The sequence below is a fragment of the Jaculus jaculus genome, chromosome 13, assembly GCF_020740685.1.
Source record: "Jaculus jaculus isolate mJacJac1 chromosome 13, mJacJac1.mat.Y.cur, whole genome shotgun sequence".
NCBI lineage: Eukaryota > Metazoa > Chordata > Mammalia > Rodentia > Dipodidae > Jaculus > Jaculus jaculus.
In genome coordinates, this window is record NC_059114.1 from 43,481,109 (window position 1) to 43,507,731 (window position 26,623).

The 26,623-nt window shown below is 39.5% G+C and overlaps 2 protein-coding genes across 5 annotated transcripts in view; one reads left to right on the plus strand and one right to left on the minus strand.

Annotated features, from left to right (window-relative positions):
- Nucleotides 1–2,700: 2,700 nt before the first annotated feature.
- Rnf14 (ring finger protein 14) overlaps nucleotides 2,701–26,623 on the minus strand; it is a 47,137-nt gene continuing 23,214 nt past the window's right edge. For 3 of the 4 annotated variants that reach the window (XM_045132902.1, XM_045132901.1, XM_045132904.1), the window contains one exon: nucleotides 2,701–3,996. In XM_045132902.1, coding sequence (XP_044988837.1) covers nucleotides 3,942–3,996 — 55 coding nt within the window. In that variant the 3' untranslated portion in view covers nucleotides 2,701–3,941. The remainder of the gene's footprint in view (nucleotides 3,997–26,623) is intronic. The other variant, XM_045132903.1, reaches the window with a different exon arrangement.
- On the plus strand, nucleotides 15,757–16,284 carry LOC123454208 (60S ribosomal protein L23a-like). Its single transcript, XM_045132905.1, has one exon. The coding sequence runs from the start codon at nucleotides 15,768–15,770 to the stop codon at nucleotides 16,236–16,238; it is 471 nt and encodes a 156-aa protein (XP_044988840.1). The 5' UTR covers nucleotides 15,757–15,767; the 3' UTR covers nucleotides 16,239–16,284.

Here is a 26,623-nt window from a genome sequence, read left to right on the forward strand (position 1 = left end):
GTGAAATTCCCTGAGAAATAATTGTTTTATTAAAGCTACAAAACAACCTCAATGACAAAGGATTTCATTGATTGGCTGAGCTTGCTACAATAGCTAATCAAGTTTTCAAAACTGTTTTTCAGTTTCTGACCAATCCAGGTGCTTCAAGATACAATTGATGTTTATAACACTAATAATAAAAATGGATGGGATGGGCTTGCAAGGTAGCTCAGTCAGTACATGCTAGCTTTGCAACCATGAGGACTTCAGGGATTGTAGGATCCCTAGAAGCCACATACAAAAAGGCCTAGTGTGGCGGTGTCTTCCTGCAACCCCAGTGCTGGGGAGGTGGAGACAGGTGGGTCCCTGGGGCTCACTAGTCAGCAGTCTAAGCTACTTAGCCAGATCCAGGCCAACAATGTCTCAAGAAAAGGCAAATGGTGCCTGCAAAACACCACCTAAGGTTGTCCTCTGGCCTATACACACACGCGCGCACACACACACACACACACACACACACACGCACGCATGTGTACCCTCCCCATGCACAAATGTATGGGACAACTGTGACAGCCAATATGACAACTATATGTAATAAAAAAAAGCCGAACTGAGTTCCTATTCAAGGACAGATGTTTCCCTCTCAGGTACACATGAAGCAAGTGATCTTTTTTTAAAAAAAATTTTATTTATTTATTTATTTAAGAAAGAGAGAGGAAGAGGCAGACAGAAAGACAAAGAATGGGGCACACAAACAAACCCCAGACACATGTGACACCATGAGCATCTGTGCATCTGGATTATGTGGGTCCTGGGGAATTGAACCTGAGTCCATTGGCTTTGCAGGCAAGCACCTTAACTGCTAAGTCATCTCTCTAGCCCTGAAAGTTGTCTTTTTTTTAAATTGTTTTTAAAAATCTGGGTGTGGTGGCACATACCTTTAATCCCAGCACTCAGGAGACAGAGGTAGGAAGATTGCAGTGAGTTTGAGGCCACCCTGAGACTACCTAGTGAATTCCAGGTCAGCCTGAACTACAGCAAGACCCTATCTTGAAAAATTTTATATATGTATGTATATATATATATACACATGTATGTATATAAAAACATGTATATATATACATATATATGTATATATATAATTTATAATATATATATAAGTTATTATTTATTTGCAAACATAGGAAGAGAGATGGGGGGAGAATATGGGCATACCAGGGTCTCTTGCCAATGCAAATGAATTCCAGACACTTGTGCCACTTTGTGCACCTGGCCTTATATGGGTATTGGGGAATTAAACCCAGGCCATTAGGCTTTGCAAGCAAGCACCTCTAACTACTGAGCCATCTCTCCAACCCAAACAAGTTATTTCTTAACTTCAATTCTTCTACCAAATGTTCTGCCTGGTAGGAATCTGTGAAACAAATAACTTTACTTAACCAAAATATGGGCCTTGGAATGAAAAAGTTGAGGGGAAAAAAAAAAAAAAATGAAGCTGAGCCAATTCACTAAAGAATAAAAACAAGTGAGTCCACACAAAAATATTATATATGGGCCCTGAAACCTAAGCTCAGTCATAAATAATTCCAAGTAAAAAAGGAGGTGCTGTTCTTCTCATTTTGAGGATAGTTATGGCCTTGGGGAGGAGGATCAGCCAGTTCAAGCAATTGCTATGCAAGCATATAAGCATGAGGACCTGGGATCCATCCCAGAACTCATATAAAAAGCCACTTATACCTTTAACTCCAGTGCTGAGACAGAAGAACCACTGGGTTCAATGATCAGTCAGTCTTATAAAAAAACAGCAGCCTGGGCTGGAGAGATGGCTTAGCGGTTAAGTGCTTGCCTGTGAAGCCTAAGGACCCCAGTTTGAGGCTTGATTCCCCAGGACCCACGTTAGCCAGATGCACAAAGGGGCGCACACGTCTGGAGTTCGTTTGCAGTGGCTGGAATCCCTGGGGCGCCCATCCTCTCTCTATTTGTCTCTTTCTCTCCCTCTCCCTCTGTCACTCTCAAGTAAATAAATAAAAATGAACAAAATATATATATATATATATATATATATAAAGAAAAACAGCAGCTTTAGGTTCAGCGAGACTTCATCTTAAGAAAATAAGCCGGGCGTGGTGGCACACACCTTTAATCCTAGCACTCGGGAGGCAGAGGTAGGAGAATCACCGTGAGTTCGAGGCCACCCTGAGACTACATAGTGAGTTCCAGGTCAGCCTGAGCCAGAGTGAGGCCCTACCTCAAAAAAAAAAAAAAAGAAGAAGAAGAAGAAAGAAAAGAAAGCAGGAAGAGGAAGAGTGACAGAGGATACCCAGCATTCTCTTCTGACTTCTGCGCATACCTGCATAGGCCATCTGCACACACATACATGTATACCACACATATACTGAAAAAAAGAATATGTTACATGGCTAGAAGAGTCACATATTCAAATCTCTACCCCACAAAAAGATTATAGTTTTAATTGAGATCAGAGGGCTGGGGAGATGGCTCAGTGGTTAAAGGCACATGCCTTACAAAACTTCCCAGCCTGGGTTCAATTCCCAGTACCCATGTAGAACTACGTGAATAAAATGGCTCATGTGTCTGGAGTTCATCTGCAGCCCTGATGCATCCACTATCCCTCAAATAACTGACTAACTAAATAAATAAAATGTGATCAGTTACTCTGCTGAAAGAACAAACAAGAGCAGCTCTGTTCTAATTATAAGATGATTTTTAGAATTACTTTTATTTTTAAGATTAAGCATCTTCATTGACAATCCAGAAACAGTCCTTGCTGATAGTTGAAAATGATTCCTTACTCTTCAGTGTCAAGTTAGAAAAATGAACATGTTCACAATCTGCAGTTGAATTCTTCTGTCCTCTTTTTCAAAAATATCTACCGAGTAGCTACCATGCCACTCACCAAACCATGAGGCAAGACCAATGTGCAAAAAGCCAACAAAACTTAGAAGTAGGAATCTAGGTATCAAGCTAAAATTATCACATAAAGCACTTGTTCCAAAACAGGGTAAGATACCAAATTCCCACAGGTAATTAGAGAAGACCTTAAGAATTCAGAAAGCTAGGACTACAGCTACAGTACTGTGCACAGGTTCAAAAGAATGCTCAGCTCAGGAATATGTTAGGCTTGCTCCTATTCCAGCAGGAAATAAAAACACGTGCGTCTGGAACTAACATTGAGGGAGAAAGTATGAAACAAAGGGAGCAAATACAAATTTTGAATCTAAGCTCTTTCCCCCAGGAAAGTGTGACAGGGGAACCTTCTGAGCCACAATCACTGAATTCTAGAATTAGCTCAAAACCCATAGACTATATATACCACTCATAAATATCAAGTGCCCCACAGGGTTTGTGATATTAAAAATATTTCTTAAATTATTATAAATTTCTATTCTGATAGCAAGGTAAAACGAGATTGGGACATCCAGTCATAGAGCAGAAACCTCTCTCCAAAGAGAATTAACAACAGAAATTTAGGTCGGAAGGAATGTGAGCAATGTGGATGAATAAGAACAGGCTCTCTCAGTCTGGGCAAGGCTTTGACTCACTCCATCTGTAAGTAGTAGTAGTGAGAGGGCTCTAACAGGACGTCTCAGAGGATGTTCCTTGAACATGGGTTAATAAGTTTGCCTCTTGTCCCTTGGCTTTACTTGGAGCTTGGGGAAGAAAATAAATATTTTTTTAACTTAGAGTTTTGGGTACATTATACTATTCAATAGCATACAGTTTTCATTTTCTGAACCTTTGGCTTATAATTTTACCAGTTTATCTTACATGGAAAAAAATGTATGAGTATGTCTTGATCAATAATATCAAGTGAAAATATAAACCCGTTCTCCCTTATCTTCTACACAGGAGTGCATGGTACCCTAAATATCGTGTAAGATTTCCTGTGTACTTGATAGAAGACTAGGACAAACCATTTGACCGCAGATCATGAGCAGGACTTAGTCTTCTACAGCTCCCCAAACATCTCCATTAATATCCATAGCCTGGAACAACCTGAAAGCACAAGGTAAGGTACACATTTAAGCACTTGGACAAAATCCAACATAATTTGCCTTTCCTTTTCTCAAAATCACTTTCTATACTCTATGATCTCTCTCTCTCTCTGTATTTTTAAAATATTTTATTTATTTATTTGACAGAGAAAAAGGGGGAGAGAGAGAATGGGTGTGCTAGGTCTTCCAGCTACTGCAAACAAACTCCAGATGCATGTGCCCCCTTGGGCATCTGGCTAATGTGGGTCCTGGGGAATGGAACCTGGGTCCTTTGGCTTGCAGGCAAATGCCTTAACTGCTATATATTATATTATTATATATTATATATATAACTGTATATATTTTCTTCTTCTTTAACCATTCCATTGAGGAGGAATGAAATCTGGGTCCCTCCAAACATGCTGCCTTAGTTTGTAAGAAACATTCCTTTCAGGATCTCTAGGATCAAGGATAAATAAGATAGGAGATGAGTATCATAAATTGATAATGTATACAATCTGTGGACTAAGCCTAGACCAAGGAGTCAGGCAGTCCAGAAGCAGAAACTCTTTCAAGAAACTATTATATGAGCTGGAGAGATGGCTTAGCGGTTAAGACACTTGCTTGCAAAGCCAAAGGACTCAGGTTCGACTCCCCAGGACCCATGTAAACTAGATGCGCAAGGTGGTGAACAGGTCTGGAGTTGGTTTGCAGTGGCTGGAGACCCTGACATGCCCATGCCCATTCCCCCCGCTGCCTCTCTCTCCTTCCCTCTCCCTCTCCCTCCCTCCCTCCCCCCCCCTCTCTCTCTCTGCCTATTTCTGTATCTCTCTCTCAAATAAATAAATAAAAATAAAATATTTAAGAAAAGAAACTTATATGTCAATCTTTCCATTCTCTACTTTCCGATTGTAGACTGTTTTATTTTTCTTTTATTTCATTAATTAGTTTTGTATTCAGCAAATACAGTCAGTTTGGTACCATTATTAAGCTCATCCGTGACTTACCCCTCCCCTTGGCTCCTCCTCGTATATGGGTCATGCACTGTGGAGTTAGCCCTCAGTTATGGATAGAATAAATGTCTCTGCATATCATGACCCAACATGTGGCTGTGACATTCTTTCCGCCCCCTCTTCCACAAAATTTCCTTGAGCCATGTTGGGTTCATTTTTGGTCTATTTCAGTGAGGAGGTGTAGACTGTTTTATAGTGGCTCATTTATCTTCCTTCCTTTATACCATTTAAAAGTTCTGCAATTCCTAACACTAGGTTTCCAGTAGCTGGTGGGCAGGACTTATTTCTTTGTATCACTTGTACTTCCCTAACACTGATGAGTGTAGGTTTCCTATCTACTGAGAACACTGACTGATGCTAACTTGGGACAGCAGATTATCCACACAGTGCCAAGGAGTCACCTCAGATTCCTTCCAACAACAAAAGGCAAAACCTATATTTGCAATGAATTAAATGACAAAATACTAAGGGAGGGACAGCCTGGCATTATTGGCCTCCTGTTGTATCATCAACCCTCATGAAACAGCCTTGTCAAAAATGTTACTAAGAGAGATAGAAGTGTATCCATGTTTATTGCTGCTCTACTTATAATAGCTAAGAATTGCAATCAGCCTATATGCCCACTGACAGATGAATGGATGATGAAAATGTAGTACATATACACAATAGAATTCTATTCAGCAGTACTGAAAACTGAAATTATTGAACTTGAAGAAAAAATGGATGGATCTGGAAAGAATTATGTCAAGTGACCCAAACTCAGAAAGATCAAAACTACACATACTCTCTGATAAGTGGGTCCTACTTTGTAATATCTATATGTACAAATAGGAAGTAAATGTGAGTAAAACCAATAAAAATAGAATGATAACCAAGAGTGAGTATAAAGAGATGAGTAGGTACAGGAATGAAGGAAGGGCAGGGAACGGTCAAAGAACATGGGGCACGTAAACAGAAGGGGCAGATATTGGGGGGGAAAGGACAATGGAGGAGGGGCTATGGGGGGGAGGAGGAGGGAATGAGAACAAATGAAAACAAATTATATTTGAAAATGCCAGAATGAATGATAACTAAATCTCTGTCATCTAACTAAAAAAAATTTAATCTAAAAAAAAGCAGAGGAAGGAATAGTTGGGAGGAAGAGGTTTTATGGAAGGGGAAAGGGAGGGAGGTCAAGAGAATATAATGGGAAAGGATTATGATCAAATATACTATATACGCGTGTGTGTGTGTGTGTATATTTTCAATATTTTTAAAAATATCACCAAATCTAAGCAAACTATATAGCCCTAGCTTCTAGCTGACAGTAAATAGAGGAGGTAGAGTAACAAGTTTAAAGATAATGGACATTATGGAGAAACAAAACTGTAGAAGGCAGGATGTATACAGATGGCACAGACTCTCAAAGTCAAGATCCATCTCAACAAACAAGTGGTCCAAAACTTTTCTAAATTAAGAAACAAAAAAATACAGAATCAACTACAATGATTGAGCTTGATTAGATACTGTTCAATAACTTTAATAGAAGTTTTTTTTTTTTTTTTTTTAATTTCCTTTCTTTTCAAGGTAGGATCTCACTCTAGCCCAGACTGACCTGGAATTCACTATGTAGTCTCAGGGTGGCCTTGAACTCATGGTGATCCTCCTACCTCTGCCTCCCGAGTGCTAGGACTAAAGGCATGCACCACCACACCTGGCTCTAATAGGAGTTTTGAAGGACAGCCAGGAAGTTTTAAATGCACTGTGTTTATTAGATGACAATTTGCTATTATTATTATAATTTTTAATGAGATCATGAGAGAGAAAATTGGCATGCTAGGACCTCCAGCCACTACAATCAGATTCCAGATATGTGCACCACCATGTGTGCAAGTGCGATCTTGTGTGCTTGCATCACCTTGTGCATCTGGCTTACATGGGACCAGGAGAATCAAGTATGGGTCCTTGGACTTCACAGGCAAGTGCCTTAACCACTAAGTGAGCTCTTGCCATTACTATTTTAAAGGACTGTCATTATACATAAAGAGTTTCTTCTTAAATCAGGGTATAGGCTGGGGACTGAACTCAGGGCCCCGAACATGGTAAGTATATACTATATCACTGAGCTATATGTGTGCATGTATGTATGTATACATGTTTACATGTGTGGAAGGATACATTTGGAGATACTTGAGTATGTGTGCATGCATGTGGAGGCCAGAGGTTGGCCTGACTGCATCAACCCAAATGGCTTCCTTGATAACTCTCCACCTTATTTATTGAATCAGAGTCCCTCATTTAGACCCAGAACTCTCCAGCCTCAACACTTTCTTAATCTGGGAGACACAATGTGAAAATATTTATAGAGTTAAAACCTCTCATAACTTATCTTCAAATAGTTTAGCAAAATGGTAGAATATAATATTGCAAAGGATTATTTATTTGTACTATGCAATTTTATTCTTTCAATTTTTCTCTATGCTTGAAAATTTTTACTATAAAAAGCTGAGGAGTGGCTGGAGAGATGGCTTAGCAGTAAAATGCTTGCCTGTGAAGCCAAAGGACCCCAGGTCGAGGCTTGATTCCCCAGGACCCACGTTAACCAGATGCACAAGGGGGCGCACGCATCTGGAGTTTGTCTGCAGTGGCTGGAAGCCCTGGAGTGCCCTCTCTCTCTCTCTCTCTCTCTATCTGACTTTCTTTCTCTCTCTCTCTCTCTCTCTCTCTCTCTCTCTCTCTCTCTCCGTCACTCTCAAATAGATAAATAAAAATGAACAAAAAAAAATTTTTTTTTTAAAGCTGAGGAGAGCTGGGCATGGTGATGCATGCCATTAATCCCAGCACTTGGGAGACAGAAGTAGGAGGATCGTCATGAGTTTGAGGCCACCCGGAGATGACTACATAGTGAATTCCAGGTCAGCCTGAGCTAGAGTGAGACCCTACCTCGAAAAACAAAACAAAACAAAAAAACCTGAGGACATCCAGGTAAGATGGCAGCATAGCAGCCATAACAAAGCAACCCAAGGAAGGAGGGAATATGCAGACAAACAGCAAAATACACTCTTCTACCAAAAAGTGAAGGTGTGTAAGGAATTATAAATATCAGCAGAGAAGCAGGAGAGACCCAAAGCTCTAGAAAGCAGGCAGGCAGCCAGAATTGGCTCCTGCCACAGCTCTGGTCCACATGCCCACCTGGCTCTGACTGAGCTGCAGGAGAAGCCAGGTGAAGAGATTTCCCACTCACATCAGCCTCCTCACAAAATCAAGAAACCTGAAGAACAAGACAGCAGGGACCAGCTGAGTGGCTCATGAGGAAGAGGATCATGGGGACCATCTATGTAGCCCTGGTACAACTTCAGGCACTCTCCACAGCATCTGCTCCCCCAACTGCCAGTTCCAGCATCCACTAGGTACCTGGGGAAGGAAACTCAGCTACACAGCACCCAGCACAGATGATCAGAGCAAAGGACCCATCGACACAGCCAGCCTAGCTGAGCCCACAACACAGTAAAGTGGGACCGAAGCAGGCACACAGCATAAATGAGACCAAAGCTATCCCAAAAGGTAACAGGGTCTACTTACACCAGGTCAGTACTTTCCCCAAAGCCTGGTATACAGGTCTTCATTCAAAGTGCTAATTGCACTTTCATGTCAGGGCAGGTTATGCGTTAGACTTGATTGATGGTTGGCTTTGCCATTCTTAAATAAGCTATATTTTGGTTTTGTCCTTTGTTACTTCCTAATTCATAGTGCCTTTGTCATTTTCTTTTGCTGTTCTTGGGGACAGGGTCTCACTCAGCCCCAGACTGACCTGGAACCCTTTACAGACTAGAAATCTCAGCCTCCCAATTGACAGGATTAAGGGTGTAGGGCAACACACACCCTTAGGGACTTTGAGTTGTTAGATTGTCCGTTTGTTTTAATACTCTCTCTTACATAAATACACCATGATGGTTTTGTTTGCTTTTTGGTTTTGCAAGACAGGGTCTTGCTCTAACCCAGGCTGGAATTCGCAATGTATTCTCAGGGTAGCCTCAAACTCACAGAGATTCTCCTACCTCTGCCTCCTAAGTGCTGGCATTAAAGGTGTGCACCACTACATCAGGCTGACCATGATGGTTTTGGTTGATTTAGATGAAATGCCTGACAAAGATTTCAACAGAATGATTATAACTATGGGCTGGAGAGACTGCTTAGTGGTTAAGGCACTTGCCTGCAAAGCCAAATGACCCAGATTTGATTCCCCAGTAGCCACATAAGCCAGATGTACAAGGTGCATGCATCTGGCATTCATTTGCAGCTGCTGGAGACCCTGGTACACCCATTTTCTTTTTCTCTAGCTGCCTCTTTATCTCTCAAATAAACAAATAAAAATTATATATACATGTGTGTTTGTGTACATATATATGAACAATTATAACTATATTCAAAGAAATCAAAGAAAGAAAACAATCTCCTAGAGGAGAACACAGGAAACCAACTTAATGAAATAAGGAGGTCAATGTAAGACATGAGTAAGAAAATAAAAATAAGGAAGAAAAACCTATCAGAAATACTAGAAATGAAAAACACAGTAAGTCAAATAAAAACTCTATAGAAAGTTTCACCACTAGAATGGATGAAGGAGAGAACAAAATATCTGAACTAGAAGACCAGATAGCAGATCTAATACACTCCAACAAAGAGAAAGACAAACTAATAGGAAAGTATGATTGGCAATTTCAAGACATTTGGGACACTATGAAGAGATCAAACATAAGATTTCAGGATATAGGAGGAGGAGAAGAATTTTACTCCAAATGCATACTAGGCATTTTCAACAAAATCATACAATAAAATTTCCCCCAAAGAGGGAAAGAAATGCCAATACAGACACAGGAAGCCTTTAGAACACCAAACAGACAAAATCAGGAAAGAACCACTTCTTGCTATATTATAATTAAACTACTAAACACACAAACCAAAGAAAATATACTGAAAGCAGTTAAAAGAGAAACATCAAGTCACTTATAAAGGCAAACTTGTCTGTGTAACAGCAGATTACTCAGCACAAACTTTAAAAGCCAAAAGGGCTTGCTACAATGTATTCCAAGCTCTGAAAGATAGCAACCATCCACCAAGATGACTTTATCCAGTGAAGCTATCCATCCAAACTGACAGAGAAATAAAGACATGCCATGACAAGAACAGGTTAAAGGAACATATGACCACTAAGCCAGCTCTACAGAAACTATTTGAAGGGGTCCTTTATGAAGAGAAAGAAAAGTACACACATGAGGAAATAGGAAAAAATAACCCATAGTCAAATAATAGTACAAGAGAGTAAAGGAAAAAAAGGAACCACTACAAAATAAGAATGGTAAGAATAAATACCTTTCAATAACATCTCTTAGCTGGGCGTGGTGGCGCATGCCTTTAATCCCAGCACTTGGGAGGCAGAGGTAGGAGGCTCACCATGAGCTCAAGGCTACCCTGAGACTCCATAGTAAATTCCAGGTCAGTCTGGGCCAGAGGGAGACCCTACCTCAAAAAAAAAAAATGATAATAATAATGATGATGATGATAATAATAATAATAATAATAATATCTCTTAGTATCAATGACCTCAGTGCCCAAACCAAAAGACACAGGCTTGAAAACTGGATTAAAAGGCAGGACCTTTCTGTTTGTTGCCTCCAAAAACTCAACTCTCCATAAAAGATGGACACTATCTTAGGGGGAAAGGATAGAAAATGGTACTTCAAGCAAAGGGCCTAGAAAACAAGCAGGTGCTGCTATCTTAATATCTGAAAGGATAGACTTCAAACCAACATTAATTAGGAAAGATAAAGAAGGTTACTTTATATTAATTAAAGGAATAATTCAACAGGAAGACATTACAGTTCTAAACATGGGGGCTCCTGATTTTATCAAACAAACACTTAAGATAACACCAAGCACAATTGTAGTTGGTGACTTCAAATCCCACTCTCATCAACTGACAGGTCATCCCAGCAAAAAATAGAGATATCTGGATTAAATGATGTCATAAAACAAATTGACCTAATAGGTATCTACAGAAAATTCCATCCAAATGCTACAGAATACATATTCTTCTCAGCAGTACATGGAACATTCTCTAAAATAGATCATATGTTAGGACACAAAGCAAATCTTAACAAATATAGGAAAACTGAAATAATTCCTTGTACTCTATCTAATCACAATGGGATTAAACTACAAAGCAACAACAAGAAAAACTACAGAGCATGCACAAAATCAAGGAAACTAAACAGTACACTACTGAATGATGAACATTATCATTAAAGAAACCAAAAAGAGGGCTTGAAAGATGGCTTACAAAGTGAAAGAACCCAGGTTTGATTCCCTAGTACCCATGTAAGCCAGATGCACAGTGCTATATGCATCTGGAGTTCATTTGCAGTGGCTGAAGGCTCTGGTGCACCTATTTTCTCTTCTCTGTATATGCCTCTCTCTCTTTCCCTCTTGCTTTCTCTTAAATAAAGTAAATAAATTAACAAAATAAAATAAAAACTATAGAATCAAATGATAATTATACATAACATACCAAAACCTATGGGACACAATGAAGGCAGTCCTAAGAGGGAAATTTGTGACTTTAAATGCCTACATTAAGAAATCAGAAAGGGGGCTGGAGAGATAGCTTAGCGGTTAAGCGCTTGCCTGTGAAGCCTAAGGACCCCGGTTCAAGGCTCGGTTCCCCAGGTCCCACGTTAGCCAGATGCACAAGGGGGCGCATGTGTCTGGAGTTCGTTTGCAGAGGCTGGAAGCCCTGGCGCGCCCATTCTCTCTCTCTCTCCCTCTATCTGTCTTTCTCTCTGTGTCTGTCGCTCTCAAATAAATAAATAAAATTAAAAAAAAAAAGATGTCAGTAATTTGCATTACAGATTTAAAAAAAAAACAGAAATCAGAAAGGTTGCAAGTATGCAACTTAATGCTTTACCTTAAGGCCTTGGAAAAAGAAGGACAGTGGGAAGAAATCATAAAGATATGGCAGAAGTTAACAAAATAGAGAGCCTCTTCCCCAAAACACAAGGAATCAATAAACCAAAGAGTTGGTTCTTTGAAAGGATAAACAAAATTGATAAACCCTTAGCAAATCTGACCAAAAGAAGAAAGACACAAATTAATAAAATTAAAGATGAAAAAGGCACCATTACAACAGATACCAAAGAAATTTTAAAAACCATAAGGACATACTTTAAGAACATATATTCCACAAAGTCTGAAAGTCTGAAAGAAATGGATGATTTCCTAGGTTTATATGACCTACCAAAATTAAATCAAGATGAGATAAAGCATTTAATTAGATCTAAAACAAGTACAGATACCCAAGCAGTTATAAAAAATCTTCCACCTAAAAAATGTCCAGGCCCAGATGAATTCACAGGTGACTTTTACCAGACCTTCACAGAAGAACTAACACCAATGCTTCTCAAATGTTTCCATAAAATAGAAAAGGAATAAATACTACCTAGTATGAAAACCAAACACAGAATAAAAATAAAAATTACAGACCAATCTCCCTCATGAACATAGATGCAAAATTTTTAACCAAATATTGGCAAACAGAATATAAGAATATATCAAAAAGATGATTCATCTGGACCAACTAGGCTTTATCCTAGAGATACAGGGATGGTTCAACATAAACAAATTGATAAGTATACTACACTATATAAACAGACTGAAGGACAAAAATCACATGATAGAGCCAGGCATGGTGGTGTGTGCCTTTAATCCCAGACCTCGGGAGACAGTGGTAGGAGGATCACCATGAGTTCAAGTCTACCCTGCAACTACAGAATGAATTCCAGGTCAGCCTGAACTAGAGAAAGACCTTCCCTCAAAAAACCCAAAAATAAAATTTAAAAAAGTCACATGACATGCCAATAGATGCAGAAAAAACAACTGACAAAATCTAACATCCTTTCATAGTAAATAGAAAGAACATATCTCAATATAATAAAGGTTATTTATGACAAACCTACAGTCAACATAGTACTAAATGGGAAAAAACTTGAAGCTTTTCCACTAAATCAGGAATAAGACAAGGGTGTCCACTGTCCCCACTTTTTTGTTTTGCTTTGTTTTGTTTTTTTGTTTTTGTTTTTTGAGGTAGGGTCTCACTCTTATTCAGGCTGACTTAGAATTCACTATGTAGTCTCAGGGTGGCCTCGAACTCACAGCGATCATCTTACCTCTGCCTCCCGAGTGCTGAAATTAAAGGCATGTATCACCACACCCAGCTTCACTGCCCCACTTTTATTTAACATAGTACTAGAAGTCTTAGCTATAGCAATAAGGCAAGAGACACACACAAAAAAGTGACATCAATTGGAAAGAAAGAGACTAAATTATCCTTATTTACAGATGATATGATTCTGAGAGTGGGATAGAGTTAGGGTGACCCCTGAAGGGGAAAAGAACAGGAAAGTTTGTACTTACTAGAAATCTAAGATGATCTGACTTCTTACTTCTCTTGCCTAGTTTTGTCCACAGTCAGGGCTGCTTCCAGGAGGGTTATCTTTCATAGGATCTAAACATTGTGGTTGGTCAAGTTCAGCCCCCTAGAACTTGGTGCCAGAGCTAATCTATTCCTGACCCAGCCCCTAGTCCTAACCAACCACTTGGCCCTCTGGTTCACTTGGGCCAAAAACAGCCAATCATCCTAAGATTATAATACCTTTGCAAGGGGAGGGCAATCGCTCTCAATCTCTCTCTCTCTTTCTCGCTCTCACTTGGGAACTAACAGCTATGGGTGAGTTTTTTCCCTCAACTGGACCTGAGCTGGCTCAGCCCAGGCCCAGCCAGGAGGGTCCCCTAGCCCTTACTCTCCGAATGGGTTCTTTATCCTCTCTAGTTTCCCACATGACAGGAGCTCCTTGAACTTTCTTTTCTTTCCATGTTTTTCCCCCAGATCTGTATCTGGTCACATGGACTCCTGAGCTACATGTGGTCCACATAGACTTTTGGGCTCTATATGGTGTACTTCTCTTCTCCCCACTTTATCTCCCCTTACCTTCCAACCTTCTCCTTTCCCCACTCTTTTGTAAAATCTAAATAAAATGTAGTATTTTAAAAATCATTCTCTTAAATCTAAAATTGCCAATTCTTTTAAAAAATATTTTATTTATTTATTTATTTATTTATTTTGGTTTTTTGAATTTTTTGAGGTAGGGTCTCACTCTGATCCAGGCTGACCCGGAATTAACTCTGTCATTTCAGGGTGGCCTTGAACTCATGGCAATCCTCCTACCTCTGCCTCCCAAGTGCTGGCATTAAAGGTGTGCACCACCATGCCTGGCTTTTATTTTATTTTGATTTATTTATTCGAGAAAGGGAAAGAGAGAGATAGAGAGAATGGGCACGTCAGGGCTTCCAGCCACTACAAATGAACTCCAGATGCACATGCCACCTTGTATATCTGGTTACATAGATCCTGTGGAATTGAACCGAGGTCCCTTGGCTTTGCAGGCAAGTGCCTTAACCGCTAAGCCCTCTCTCCAGCCCTAAAATTGCCAATTCTTTGGTTAGTTTCCTATAAACCCAGAACTTGGGTTATAGGAAATACCCCAAAATCCCAGTGGAGGGTCCACTGAGATACCTGGAGAATGATTTTTATACAAATAGCCATATTTTTATTTGGTTTCCCCACTTTACTTCTGTAAGCCGCTGGTATATTCCCAGCTGCTGCTCCCATCGGTTCTAAGGATACTCCAGATCCTTTATACTTTAGCAGTTTCTGGGAGTAAACTTCCCCCCAAATTTTATTCATTTCTTATAGTCTCACACTGAGAAACATTAAAAACTGAACAAAAATCAGATTTATGGCTTGCATTTTGTGCTTTTGTGCTCACTCTGTCTCTCAACTAATTCTGCCATGCTCTGTGACTATACAAATAATTCCAGGCCTACTCCTGACTCACTGTGGTTGTTTGAATAGATGGCACACAATATATTGGTATTTTATTAGTTTGTAGTTCGGATCTGAGGCCACCTAGCTGGAGGAAGTATCACTGGGTGGATCTTAAGGTGTGGTGGTGGGTTTGAAATTCTAATCTTAAAATATGCAAAGTGCCTAATTACATCTGGCTGTTCCTGAAGTGTACTATGTAGCTTTTGCTTGTGGCTTCTCTCCTCCCCCCTCACCTGTCCTTTTAAGAGGGGGGCCAACTTCTTCTGCCATTATGGAAGCTCCCCTGGATCTGTAAGCTTCAATAAATATTCCTTCCTCCATAACTGTTCCTGGTTTGGAAGTACATCTCAGTGAACATGAAGCTGTCTGCTGTACTCACCTTTCCTTCTCTCAAATTTAAATTTAGAATATGCCACCCTTTTCTCTGGAATACTAAGATGTATATTTTAGCAAGTACTAATGAACACATGGCTAATTAAAGATGGCATCCATCATGTGTCTTTTCCCTAATCAAAGGTAGTGCAGACCAAGTGGTCTTTCCTCCATTAAAGATGGCACCTATCATATGGTCTTCCTAAATGAAACGATAGATTTTTCTTCTGTACTTGAACTTAATAATCTCTACAACCAATTTAAGGAGATTTATACAGGATTACTCCACTCCAGAGAGGGTTAAGCCGCCCAGCCAGTTTCCAAGGCAAACAACAAAGCCATCACCCGGCAACTGGCATCAGGGTTCGCTATGTTCCTGACTGAAGGTGGCATTCCTGACACATGACAACTGTGCCTAGTATTCATAGCTGTTATTATTTTTTTTTACTACACTATCCTATATTTAAAAAGATTTTGCTTTTCGCCAAGATGGCGCCAAAAGCGAAGAAGGAAGCTCCTGCCCCTCCCAAAGCTGAAGCCAAAGCAAAGGCCCTGAAAGCCAAGAAGGCCGTGCTGAAAGGCGTCCACAGCCACAAAAAGAAAAAGATCCGCACGTCACCCACCTTTCGGCGACCCAAGACATTGCGCCTCCGGAGGCAGCCTAAATACCCTCGAAAGAGCGCCCCCAGGAGAAACAAGCTTGACCACTATGCCATCATCAAGTTCCCCCTGACCACTGAGTCGGCCATGAAGAAGATAGAAGACAACACCACCCTAGTGTTCATTGTGGATGATAAGGCTAACAAGAATCAGATCAAACAGGCTGTGAAGAAACTCTATGACATTGATGTGGCCAAAGTCAACACCCTGATCAGGCCTGATGGAGAGAAGAAGGCCTATGTTCGGCTGGCTCCCGATTATGATGCTTTGGATGTTGCCAATAAAATTGGGATCATCTAAACTGGATCCAGCTGGTTAATTCTAAATACACCTTTTCTTTCACTATTAAAAAAAAGATTTTAAAGCCGGGCGTGGTGGCGCACGCCTTTAATCCCAGCACTCGGGAGACAGAGGTTTGAGGATCACTGTAAGTTCGAGGCCACCCTGAGACTCCATAGTGAGTTCCAGGTCAGCCTGGGCTAGAGTGAGACCCTGCCTCGAAAAACCAAAAAAAAAAAAAAAAAAAAAAAAAAAAAGGTTTTGGTGCCATAGAACACGAAGGCCAAAAACATTATAAAGAGATAAAAATAAATTGATTTCTTTTTCTTTTTTCCTTCTATACCTTTTTTTCCTTTAAATTAAGGTCTTAATGTGTATTTTACATAAAGTTGATTAAAAAATTATAAATGTTGGGTGTCATAAGATTAAGATTATTTCAATGGTACTTAGATTTAAAAATAACAAGTGCTATATTGGTAAAAGGTACTAATGACATTGCCCAAGCAGGTTCAGTTACCTGCCATGGCTTCTCAGCCCCACCCTGCTGAGATGGGAGTCCTATTAAAATGCGCTATCACCTGAGGCCAAACTGGTATAGCACCAGGTGGAGCTCTTTTGTAAAGATCGCAAGGCTGAACTCCTCCAGAGTTGATGAACTGGTTCTGCTGAGCTGAGGGGAACGGGCCTCATGGAAGCACAGAACCAAAGACCCCAGATCTAAATATCTTCTAGGGAGTTTTCCCCCCCCCCCCCCCTTTTTTCCATTACAAGCCACTGTGCCACAAGACACACAGCTGCCTGTGGGGGATGGGAGGATGGAGCTCTGACTCCTGTTCTAGGCTCCACCAATCCTGTAGCCCAGGCCTAGACCTCACCTCCAGTCAGAGCCTATGGGTCTCTGAACACCTAAATAAAGGACAAACTATAAGTGCTCCAGCCAACCCCTACAGCTTGGCTGGAAAGGGTTTTTCAACAGGCCTGGGTCCCAACCACATGCCTCCTTCCCCCTATGGAGTTGAGGCCTGCAGCTATGTCAACTAGATGTAAAAAGTAACCATGCTGTCTCTCAGTACACACAGAGACACAAGGAAAAAGACATGCCTGATGTTGCTCACTACCTGCCATGATTTTCTGTCAAATTGCTCTATGATAAATATACCTTCATAGAACTGTTAATCATTTATTCATACAGGTAAAATGAGGTAGGCCTGATGGCACAGGCCTATTATCCCAGCTACTTGGAAAGCTGAGACAGGAGGATCACCAATGATACCCTATTCCACATTTTTAAATCATGTGACTTTTAAATTGCTTGGTAAAAACAAGTACATAATTTTACTTTAAACTGTGTCTGATATTTTTTTTCTTTGAGCTTTAAACAAATAAGATGTTGTTTATAGATACCTTTTGGTTACCTTACTAATCCAAACAATCCAATAGATATCTCCTAAAATATTTGTTGACATTTGATTTATTTCAAAGATTTTTGTGGTTTTTGTCTTTACAAGTCAGATTTAACTAAAGCCTATGGTGAACTAAAATTTTATACAAACAAAGCCATACTTTGATACATGCTATCATAAATATAATTACTAAGTTTATGCTCTAGACCAACATTAATTTACATAGAGGATAATTAAAAACAAAAAAAAATTTCTCTAATGTGGTAGCTCATAATTTACCAGATATTTTAAAAGATTATAATGTCCTGTTATGTAAAAAAAGGAGGCAAATGGCCGGAGTTCTAGGCCTACCTGCCTCAAGACAAAAATAAAAATCTTCCCCAATTTCCTAATTTTTCCTAATTTCCAACTTTAATCCCAGCACTCAGGAGGCAGAAGTAGGAGGATCGCTGTGAGTTCAAGGCCACCCTGAGAGTACATAGTATAAAGAGAGCAAAATGTTATATTTCTCTATATTTCTTTATACCTACCCTAGAGAAAAATAGAAGGCACTTCCTTGTAGGAAGCAAATGGCAGGTAAACACGAGGCTCTGCTGGTCTTACAGCATTATCAGGGCCTGCATTATTTGAAGGACTCAGGAACCAGACGGACGCCATGACAGGCTTCAGAGTCCTCAGTAGGCCCAAGTTTCTGTTTCCCAGCAAGACCTAAGATTTTTATCTTCTGGTAAGGGTGGGTTTAACAGTTACTGGAAACTGATGGCGCCATACATTCCTGTAGTCATAGATCAATTGGCCTAGACCCAGCCCGACAAATTTGGCTGCCAAAATCCTAAGCCAACCAGAAGAGTACAGTACAGTTACTGTTTCAATCAACCAATCACGTACCCATCCCCTTCTTCTATGTTCAAATCCCTATAGAAACCCTACCCTCCCACTACTCAGGTCTCTTGTGCGTGGGTGAAGTCAAGAGACCGAGCTTAAGCCCAAATTAAAGCTCCTTGCCCTTGCATACGTGTTTGGTTCTCCTTGGTGGTCACTGGGGGTGCCGAGAACTGAGCATAACAAGAGGCTCGATTCCCCAGGACCCACGTTAGCCAGATGCACAAGGGGCGTATGCATCTGGAGTTTGACTGCAGTGGCTGGAGGTCCTGGTGCACCCATTCTCTCTCCCTCCCTCCCTCCCTCTTTCTCTCTCTGTCTGTCACTCTTAAATAAATAAATAAAAATAAACCAAAAAGATATCCATATGTAAAAAAGATGTAAAAAAACTAAGAAGACCAAATTTTGCCTAAAATTATTGTCCTTTTATAAGCTAATTTTCAGACTAAAGGTAAGTAAACACCATGCCTAAAATTAAAGATTTTTCAAATGTTTACAGACTCTTAAGGATACTCTAAAAGTTTTAGATTCATAGACTTAATCTAAATTCAGCTTACATTAGACACAGGTGATATCTTACACTAGGTGGGTCACAAAGTCATAAACACAGGTGTAATTCACATTCTTTGGAGGTCTAACCAGGTTAGACATAAACAAAACCCTATCACTTTGTATATTACAAATGAATAAAATAAATTTCCTAGATTAAAAACAACTTCAAAATAAAACAAAAAATGTCAAGATGCTTGACTCTGTTCTATTATTTCCTTCTGTTCTTGTTTACCATTATAAGCTATTTAAAGTCATGATAAGCTGGACACTGAAAAAAGAGATGATGCCCCCTTTATCTCAGACCCCACACAAGTTTAAGCCATGTGTTCCCCAGATCCTGTCCAGAGACACAATGGCCAATTGTCTCTAACAACAACAACAAAAAAGGCAAACAACATATAACTTTATTTCTCTTTATAGTTCCTCTCTTTTAAACAAAATTTCTCACTAGACAGAAAAAGGATAAGTAGATAAACTGAGTCATGGTACTTGATCATGTTACAAACTCCTTATATAAGATAAACATTATACTTACCTAAAATGTATGTCAAAATATAATTCAAAAGCATCAAATAAATGTTGGCTTAAAAGTTAAAGTGTCAGGCTGGAGAGATGGCTTAATGGTTAAGCACTTGTCCGTGAAGCCTAAGGAACCCAGTTTGAGGCTTGATTCTCCAAGACCCATGTAAGCCAGATGCACAAGGGGGCACATGCGTCTGGAGTTTGTTTGCAGTGGCTGGAGACCCTGGCGCACTCATCCTCCCTCTCTCTCTCTCTCCCCGCCGCCCCGCCACTCTTTCTCTGTCGCTCTCAAATAAATAAAAATGAACAAAAACAATTAAAAAGACAAAATGCCTGCCTGGGAAGCCTAAAAACCTAGGTTTGATTCCCCAGTACCCATGTAATCCACATGCACAAGGTGACATATGTGTCTAAAGTTTGTTTACAGTAGCTAAAAACCCTGACATATTCTCTCTCATCTGTCTGTCTGTCTCTCTCTCTAATATATCAACAAAGGGTAGGATCCCTATATTTAAGGTAATAAAACCAAAGATTACCTTTAAAATAATACCCTTTAGTCCCTAGACCATTCTAAAACATTCACAAATGGGGGAGACCCATATCCTAGGCTCCCATAGAATAAAAAAGAAAAAGAAGTCCCCAAAAACCTCTTCCCCCAAAAGGACACATAGACTGTCAAGAAAGGCACAGATGCAGAAGCCTTCACACTTGGTCTGTCTTGCCAATGGCACTGCTTACATGCCACGATAAGGCACGTGCAGGGCTGGTGAGGGCTGGAGGTACTCAGGCTTGGGAGCTGGCCAGGAGGATGAGCATGGATATCCGGTCCTAGAACTTCCTTGTTCCCGGAGACATATACTACACTGTGTGTCCCCGTTTGGTTGGGGAAAACAAAACAATTGGATGAGGACTCCTGTAATGGCCTAATTTCTTTGCCCAAATCTGCTTCAGAGGGATGTCTCCCTTCAAAAAGACAAAAGCCAAGATTGGATATAACCTAACTCTAGATTCTTCTTTTTACTTTCCTCCACTTGGTTTCAGATGGGACAGTTGGCTTCCAAGATAGCCCAAAAGTCTACTAGCCTGTCTCCTGAAAAACTGGGCTCATTTAGATAATACAAAAAAAAAAAAAACACCTCATCATTTTTCCCCAGAAACTTACAAAGATTAATAGCGAAACCAAATAAAAACTTAAAATGGGTGCTCCAGGTGACAACTTCTACTTATTATAATTTAAAAAAAACACACACAACTTTAAAAAAAGATTTTAAAAAATCCCCTAAACACTATAACAATAATAAATGTTGCTCAGAAAAGGGCCCTTTCATTAAAACTTTTAATTGGATAAAAATCTAAAATATGGTTACTTGATGTCAAGGTTTTAACCAGTAAAAAAACTGGGTCTTATGGTTAAGGCCTCACTCATTAACAGCTCACTGATGCTAATTTGTTGTGGTTTAAGGATTATCAAAATTGGCTTTAAGGCTCTCAGTAAAAAGTAAGTTAAGTTCTTCTATTCATCAAAGTTTTAACTATTGAAAAACTAAATCTTAAGATCAAAGTTCAAGTATAAGTGTTTAATTTCCAAAGATAACATACTCAAACCTAAAGACATTGTGACTTTAAAGATAGCTTCTGTTTTATTTATGCTAATTCTATTAAATGGTCATTATTAGGTTTAATTTCTTAGGTTTAAGTAATTTAATTTCAATAAAGATAACTTTCATCTTACTGTTAGGTCAAATATGTTAAAATAAATTGTCTAAACTTTACCAATTTTAAGTCTAGATAAGACAAATTATTTTGTTAATAAAAATTTATATGCTGCATAAAACCTTACATAAAACCAGTTACTATCAGGATTAAACTAAAAACATTGGATGTCAAATACTGTTTTCTCTTTCAAAACAAATTTGTCAAGGGTTATATTTGAGTTTAGCTGTTTTGGCTCTACAATGGCCAGATTCCACTCTATTATATGTAAAGTAACTGTCTCATTTCTGACATCTCAAGTCTAATGCTTATAACAAAATTAATTCTTAAAACATATTCCCTACTTTAGGGTACAGCCTCATACTCAAACAATGGTCCTCATCTAAAAATAATAATTTCAAGCTCTGTGGTTCTTTTTCCAATGTTCCTTGGGTAATTGGTACCCACACAGGTGTCTAGACTAATCAAAGATGTTTTCAAGCACAGGTACTTAGACTTTATACCATCTTACTTGTCTTTTTCTGACATTTTTTAGGTTAAATTAATTGGTTTAGGTTTATAATGTCTTCAAAACTAATAAAGGTTCTTCCTGCATTTATAACTATTAGATATTTATTTAAATATAAAATGTACCTACTTTCTATGCTTTAAATGTGGTCTATACTGCCACAGGACAACCAAATTTCAAAAGGTTAGACAAAATAACTTTAAGCTCTTGTGCCATTCTTTAACTAAATCTAAATCAGTAATCAGTAATGCACTTACATGTACATACATCCAAGTTTGTGTAACTTCTAAGTACATTAGTCACCTATGCAAAAGCCAAAGCCAATTAAAATCATTGGAACAAAAAGGTCAATATTTTGGCCTGTGCTCCCAGGTCATGAGGCCACTGGAGATAATGGGACACGTCTACACTGGCCCCCTCGTAATTCGCCTGTCTTCATGATTTAAAAAAAAAAAAAAAAAAAAAAAAGACACGCAAAAAAAATTGATATATAATCTAAAACAAAAAAGTCACAATTAAAGAACAATCAGTCCTCCTGGCTCCCCTAACCCACCGGCCAAAAAAACCCAACAACACTATTTGGCCAACACAGCCCTAACTCATCCTAAGAAACAAAAAATACCAATAAACTATAGGCCTACTCCTGGGTCCCTAAAGTCTCTTTTGGAGAGCCATTAGTAACCTCCAAAATTAACCCTTGATTAAATTTTGACTATCTTCTTGGTCTTAAACATTAAAAAAAAGTGTATAAACAAAAACAAATACCTCAAATATATAAATGGCCTATTAAGTAATACAACAACAGCTTTCCAAAACAAAACAAATGAGACCTTAAGACATGTTGTCCTCCTCTCTAACAGTTCTAATTCTGTAATTTTAAAAAACCACATAGATGTCAAAAATTTATTTTCAGGGCTGGATAGATGGCTTAGCAGTTAAAGCATTTGCCTGCAAAGCCAAAAGATCCCAGGTCAATTCTCCAGGACCCATGTAAGCCAGATGCACAAGGGGGTACATGCATCTGGAGTTCGTTTGCAGTGGCTGAATGTCCTGGCATGCCTTCTCTCTCTCTCTCTTCCTCCCTCCCCTCCCTTTTTCTCTCTCAAATAAATAAATAAATAAAATATATTTTTAAAAGTTATTTTCAAATTTAAAAAATATATATAGATGACTCTGACCAAAGGCTACATAATTCAAAAAATGTTCTTATACTAAAAACAATGATAAAAAGCCAAGTGTGGTGGCACACAACTTTAATCCCAGCACTCGGGAGGCAGAGGTAGGAGGATTCCTGTGAGTTTGAGGCCACCCTGAGACTACATAGTGAATTCCATGTCAGCCTGGGACAGAGTGAGACCCTACCTCGAAACCCCCCCAAAAAGGTAAATCTCTCAACTTATGCCAAAACATGCTTAAATAAGTCCTGAGACCAAAAATATATTTATACAGCCTTTAATGACGACCAATGGCTCTATGGTACCAACCTTTGGTCCTGACTACCCTCTAAACAAATTTTAAAAGATGCACTTTAAAAGACCATTATACAAAACATGATATCAAAGTTATGTTCCTGATAACTCTGCTAATATCTCATCTGTTTTACATGCCATACAAAAACAAATTCAGGCCATGACAGACACTACTGTGCCATTCCATAAAAATTCTAAAAAACAAATATCTCAGCCACCTCATGCTCAAATGGTCTCAAGGCAGTCCAACTCCATCTTCCTGAGTTTCCTCAAATGTTCCCAAAGGCCTACAAGTCCACAAAAAGAACAACCCTAAAGACAACCAGTTTACTGTGTACACTCACTTCTCATTAACTCCTTACTTCTATTCTTTCTCCCCAACATTCTTTTCCAAGACTATCTTCTTACACTCCATCAATACACTCCATCAGAGTATACTTTTGGGTTCCTTTAGAGTAGTTCCTCTCTCTGGGAGAGACACTGCCACAAACAACTTCATACCCTATTCAATAAAAAAAAAACAGTTAACAATCTGACATTATCATTCCTTGTCCTCTAACAACAGTTAGAATACCGTCTCATTTAAAAAAAAAAAAAATGAGAGGGGGGTAAAATAAGGGTAACTAGACCTCCCCTAAAGATTAAAAAAAAAAAGTCTTTCATAAGATTTAAACATTGTGGTTGGTCAAGTTCAGACCCCGAATCTTGGTGCCAAAGCTAATCTCTTCCTGAGACAACCCGTAGCCCTAACTAAGCAGCTGGCCCTCCGGCTCACCAGGGCCAAAAGACAGTCTACCACCCTAAGGTTATAAATACCTTTGCAAGGAAAGGACAGTCTCTGTCTTTCTGATCACTTAAAAGCTTCCAGCTATGCGTAAGGATTTTCTCTCAACTGGGTCTGGGCTGACTCAGCCCAAGCCCAACTAAAAGGGGCTCGGTCTAGGGCCTAGGCTGTAGCCCAGGCCCAATCAAAACAGCCTCCTAGCCCTTACTCTCCACATGGGTTCTTTATCCTCCCTCTAGCTCCCCACATGACAGGAGCTCCTTAAGCTTTCTTTTCTCTTTTCTTTCCACACTTTAACCCCAGATCCATATTTGGTCACATGGACTCCTGAGCTACATTTGGTCCACATGGGATTATGGGCTCCATATAGTGTACTTCTCTTCTCCCCACTTTATCTCCCCTTACCTCCCAGCCTTCTCCTTTCCCCACTCCTTTGTAAAATCTAAATAAAATACAGTATTTTAAAAATCATTCTCTTAAATCTAAAATTACCAGTTCTTTAGTTAGTGAAGGGACCAAACTGATGCCACAACAGGCTTCAGTAAGGTGCCACCTTAACTAGGCCTAAGTTCCAGTTTTCCGGAGAGGCAGACAAGACTTCTGAGAAAGGATGGGCTGTTAATCAACAGTGATCCTGACATGTGACCGGAAAAGATAAATGCCCTGGCTGAGTCAGTTCCTGGAGACATGTCTTTTTCCCGCCTTCCATAACTCTTGTGCCTCAACCAATTGGAGATGCACAACAGTAATTGCAGCTTGCCTAGTCAATCATTTTAAAAATTACCTAACCTGCCTGAAATTCCCCTAGACCTAGCCCACCAAAACCTTAGGACCAATCAAAATAGTGCAAGTACAGCTACTGTTCAAATTAGCCAATTATATTAGAGAAGACTAAGCCCACCAAACTTCCTCTAGCTGTGTTTAAAAGGAGCCTGCAAGCTCCTCTCAGGATCATCATTTTGCATGAATGGTTGGTTGACCCCCGCAGCTGGCTGATTCTGCAGAATAAATGCTCTTTGCTTTTACATACTATTTGAGTCTGGGGTCTTTCTACAGCAATTCTCAGACCCTTATAGTTAGTTCATAAATATAAACTCAAGACTTGGGTTTCCAAAAACCACTCTCTAACTGGACTGGAGGTCCACTCCATTGGAGGGAATATATACCCAATACTGAAAACCAATGACAGGGGAGGTCATGAGCCCTAGGAGTGTAATGCCTGCTCTTATCTGGCTAAATGCATATGTTATACTCACCAAACTGGCCTGTAAGCACTTTTCTTAACATTCATACTCATATATTAATGCTACTCTCACTTTTGGTTAGAGAAGCTTCTCTTTTCAGATGGCAGTGACCTCTGGGGTCACTCAAAAACCACCATAGTGCTGAGAAGAAGTGAGAGCAGTGTTCAGCACTAAAACTTCACTTCCAAGGCTCAAGGTCTATTGCAGAAGAGCTGGTGAAAAGAATGTAAGAGCCAAATAAGGATAGGACTTCTTACAATGTAATCATTCAGACACAAGTTGGCCTCAATATCCATGACCTCACACTGCTTAGCGCCACCTTCACAAGACCCTCATAATAGGAAAGATGATGACATCAAAATAAAAGAGACTAACTGAGAGAGGGAGATAATATGAGAGTGGATTTATGAAGGGGAAAGTGGAGGAGGGAAGGTATTATCATGGTTTATTATATATAATTATGAAAGTTGTCAATTATTAAAATTAAAAATTGTTGAGCAGCAGTTGTTTACAAGTCTCCACTGCTAGACCTGCCTGCTTTTCTGAAAAATAGAAAATTTCATTATCTCTTCCTATCTCTTCTTTGGGTTCTAGCCAAAATCCTAAGCATGCTTGCCCTGACTTTGCTTTATCTAAAAGCAATTTAAAATGTTGCGGAAGTTGAGAGGGTAGGATTGAAAATTTAAGACTAGCCCATGCTGGTTGATAAATAAAAACAAAATACAAAACCAACAACTTGTGTATACTATGATTTTAAAACTTAATTTCAAGAAGGAAAAAAATGGGTTTTAGTCTGTGTGGAAGTCTGAATCTATGTCCCCTCGTAGACTCATGTTTTGAGTCTGCAGCTTCTGCTCCTAGCAGGCAGACTTCTGCTGGAGGAGGAGCTTGTCACTGGGAGCAGATCTGAATTCCAGCCTAAGGCAGAGTGAGCTCAGCTGGGTTTCCTGTGGTTTTGTGCTTGGTGGTAGTTCTGGCTGGTTGTTAGTGGTGTTTTTTCTCTTCATGGATCTCTGAAAGGTGGCCAGCTTCTTCCATCATCATGAAACTTCCTTTTGATCTGCAGGCCTGAAATGAATTCTATTCCTCCAATAAACTGAGTCTCCTGTGGAGGCTCATCTCAGCAGTGTGCAGCTAACTATAACAGAAATTGGTATCAGTGTGTGGTGTTGCTGTGTGATGAATCTGACCATGTGGATTTTGGTCTTTTAGAACTTTTGTTCTGAAGGAAGGGGCAAGGACTTGAAGACACCTTCCAGAATGGCAAGCCAAGTTTTTTGAACTAGTCTTGTGAGAGTTTGAAAGTGCTAAGTGCAGAAAGATTTGTAC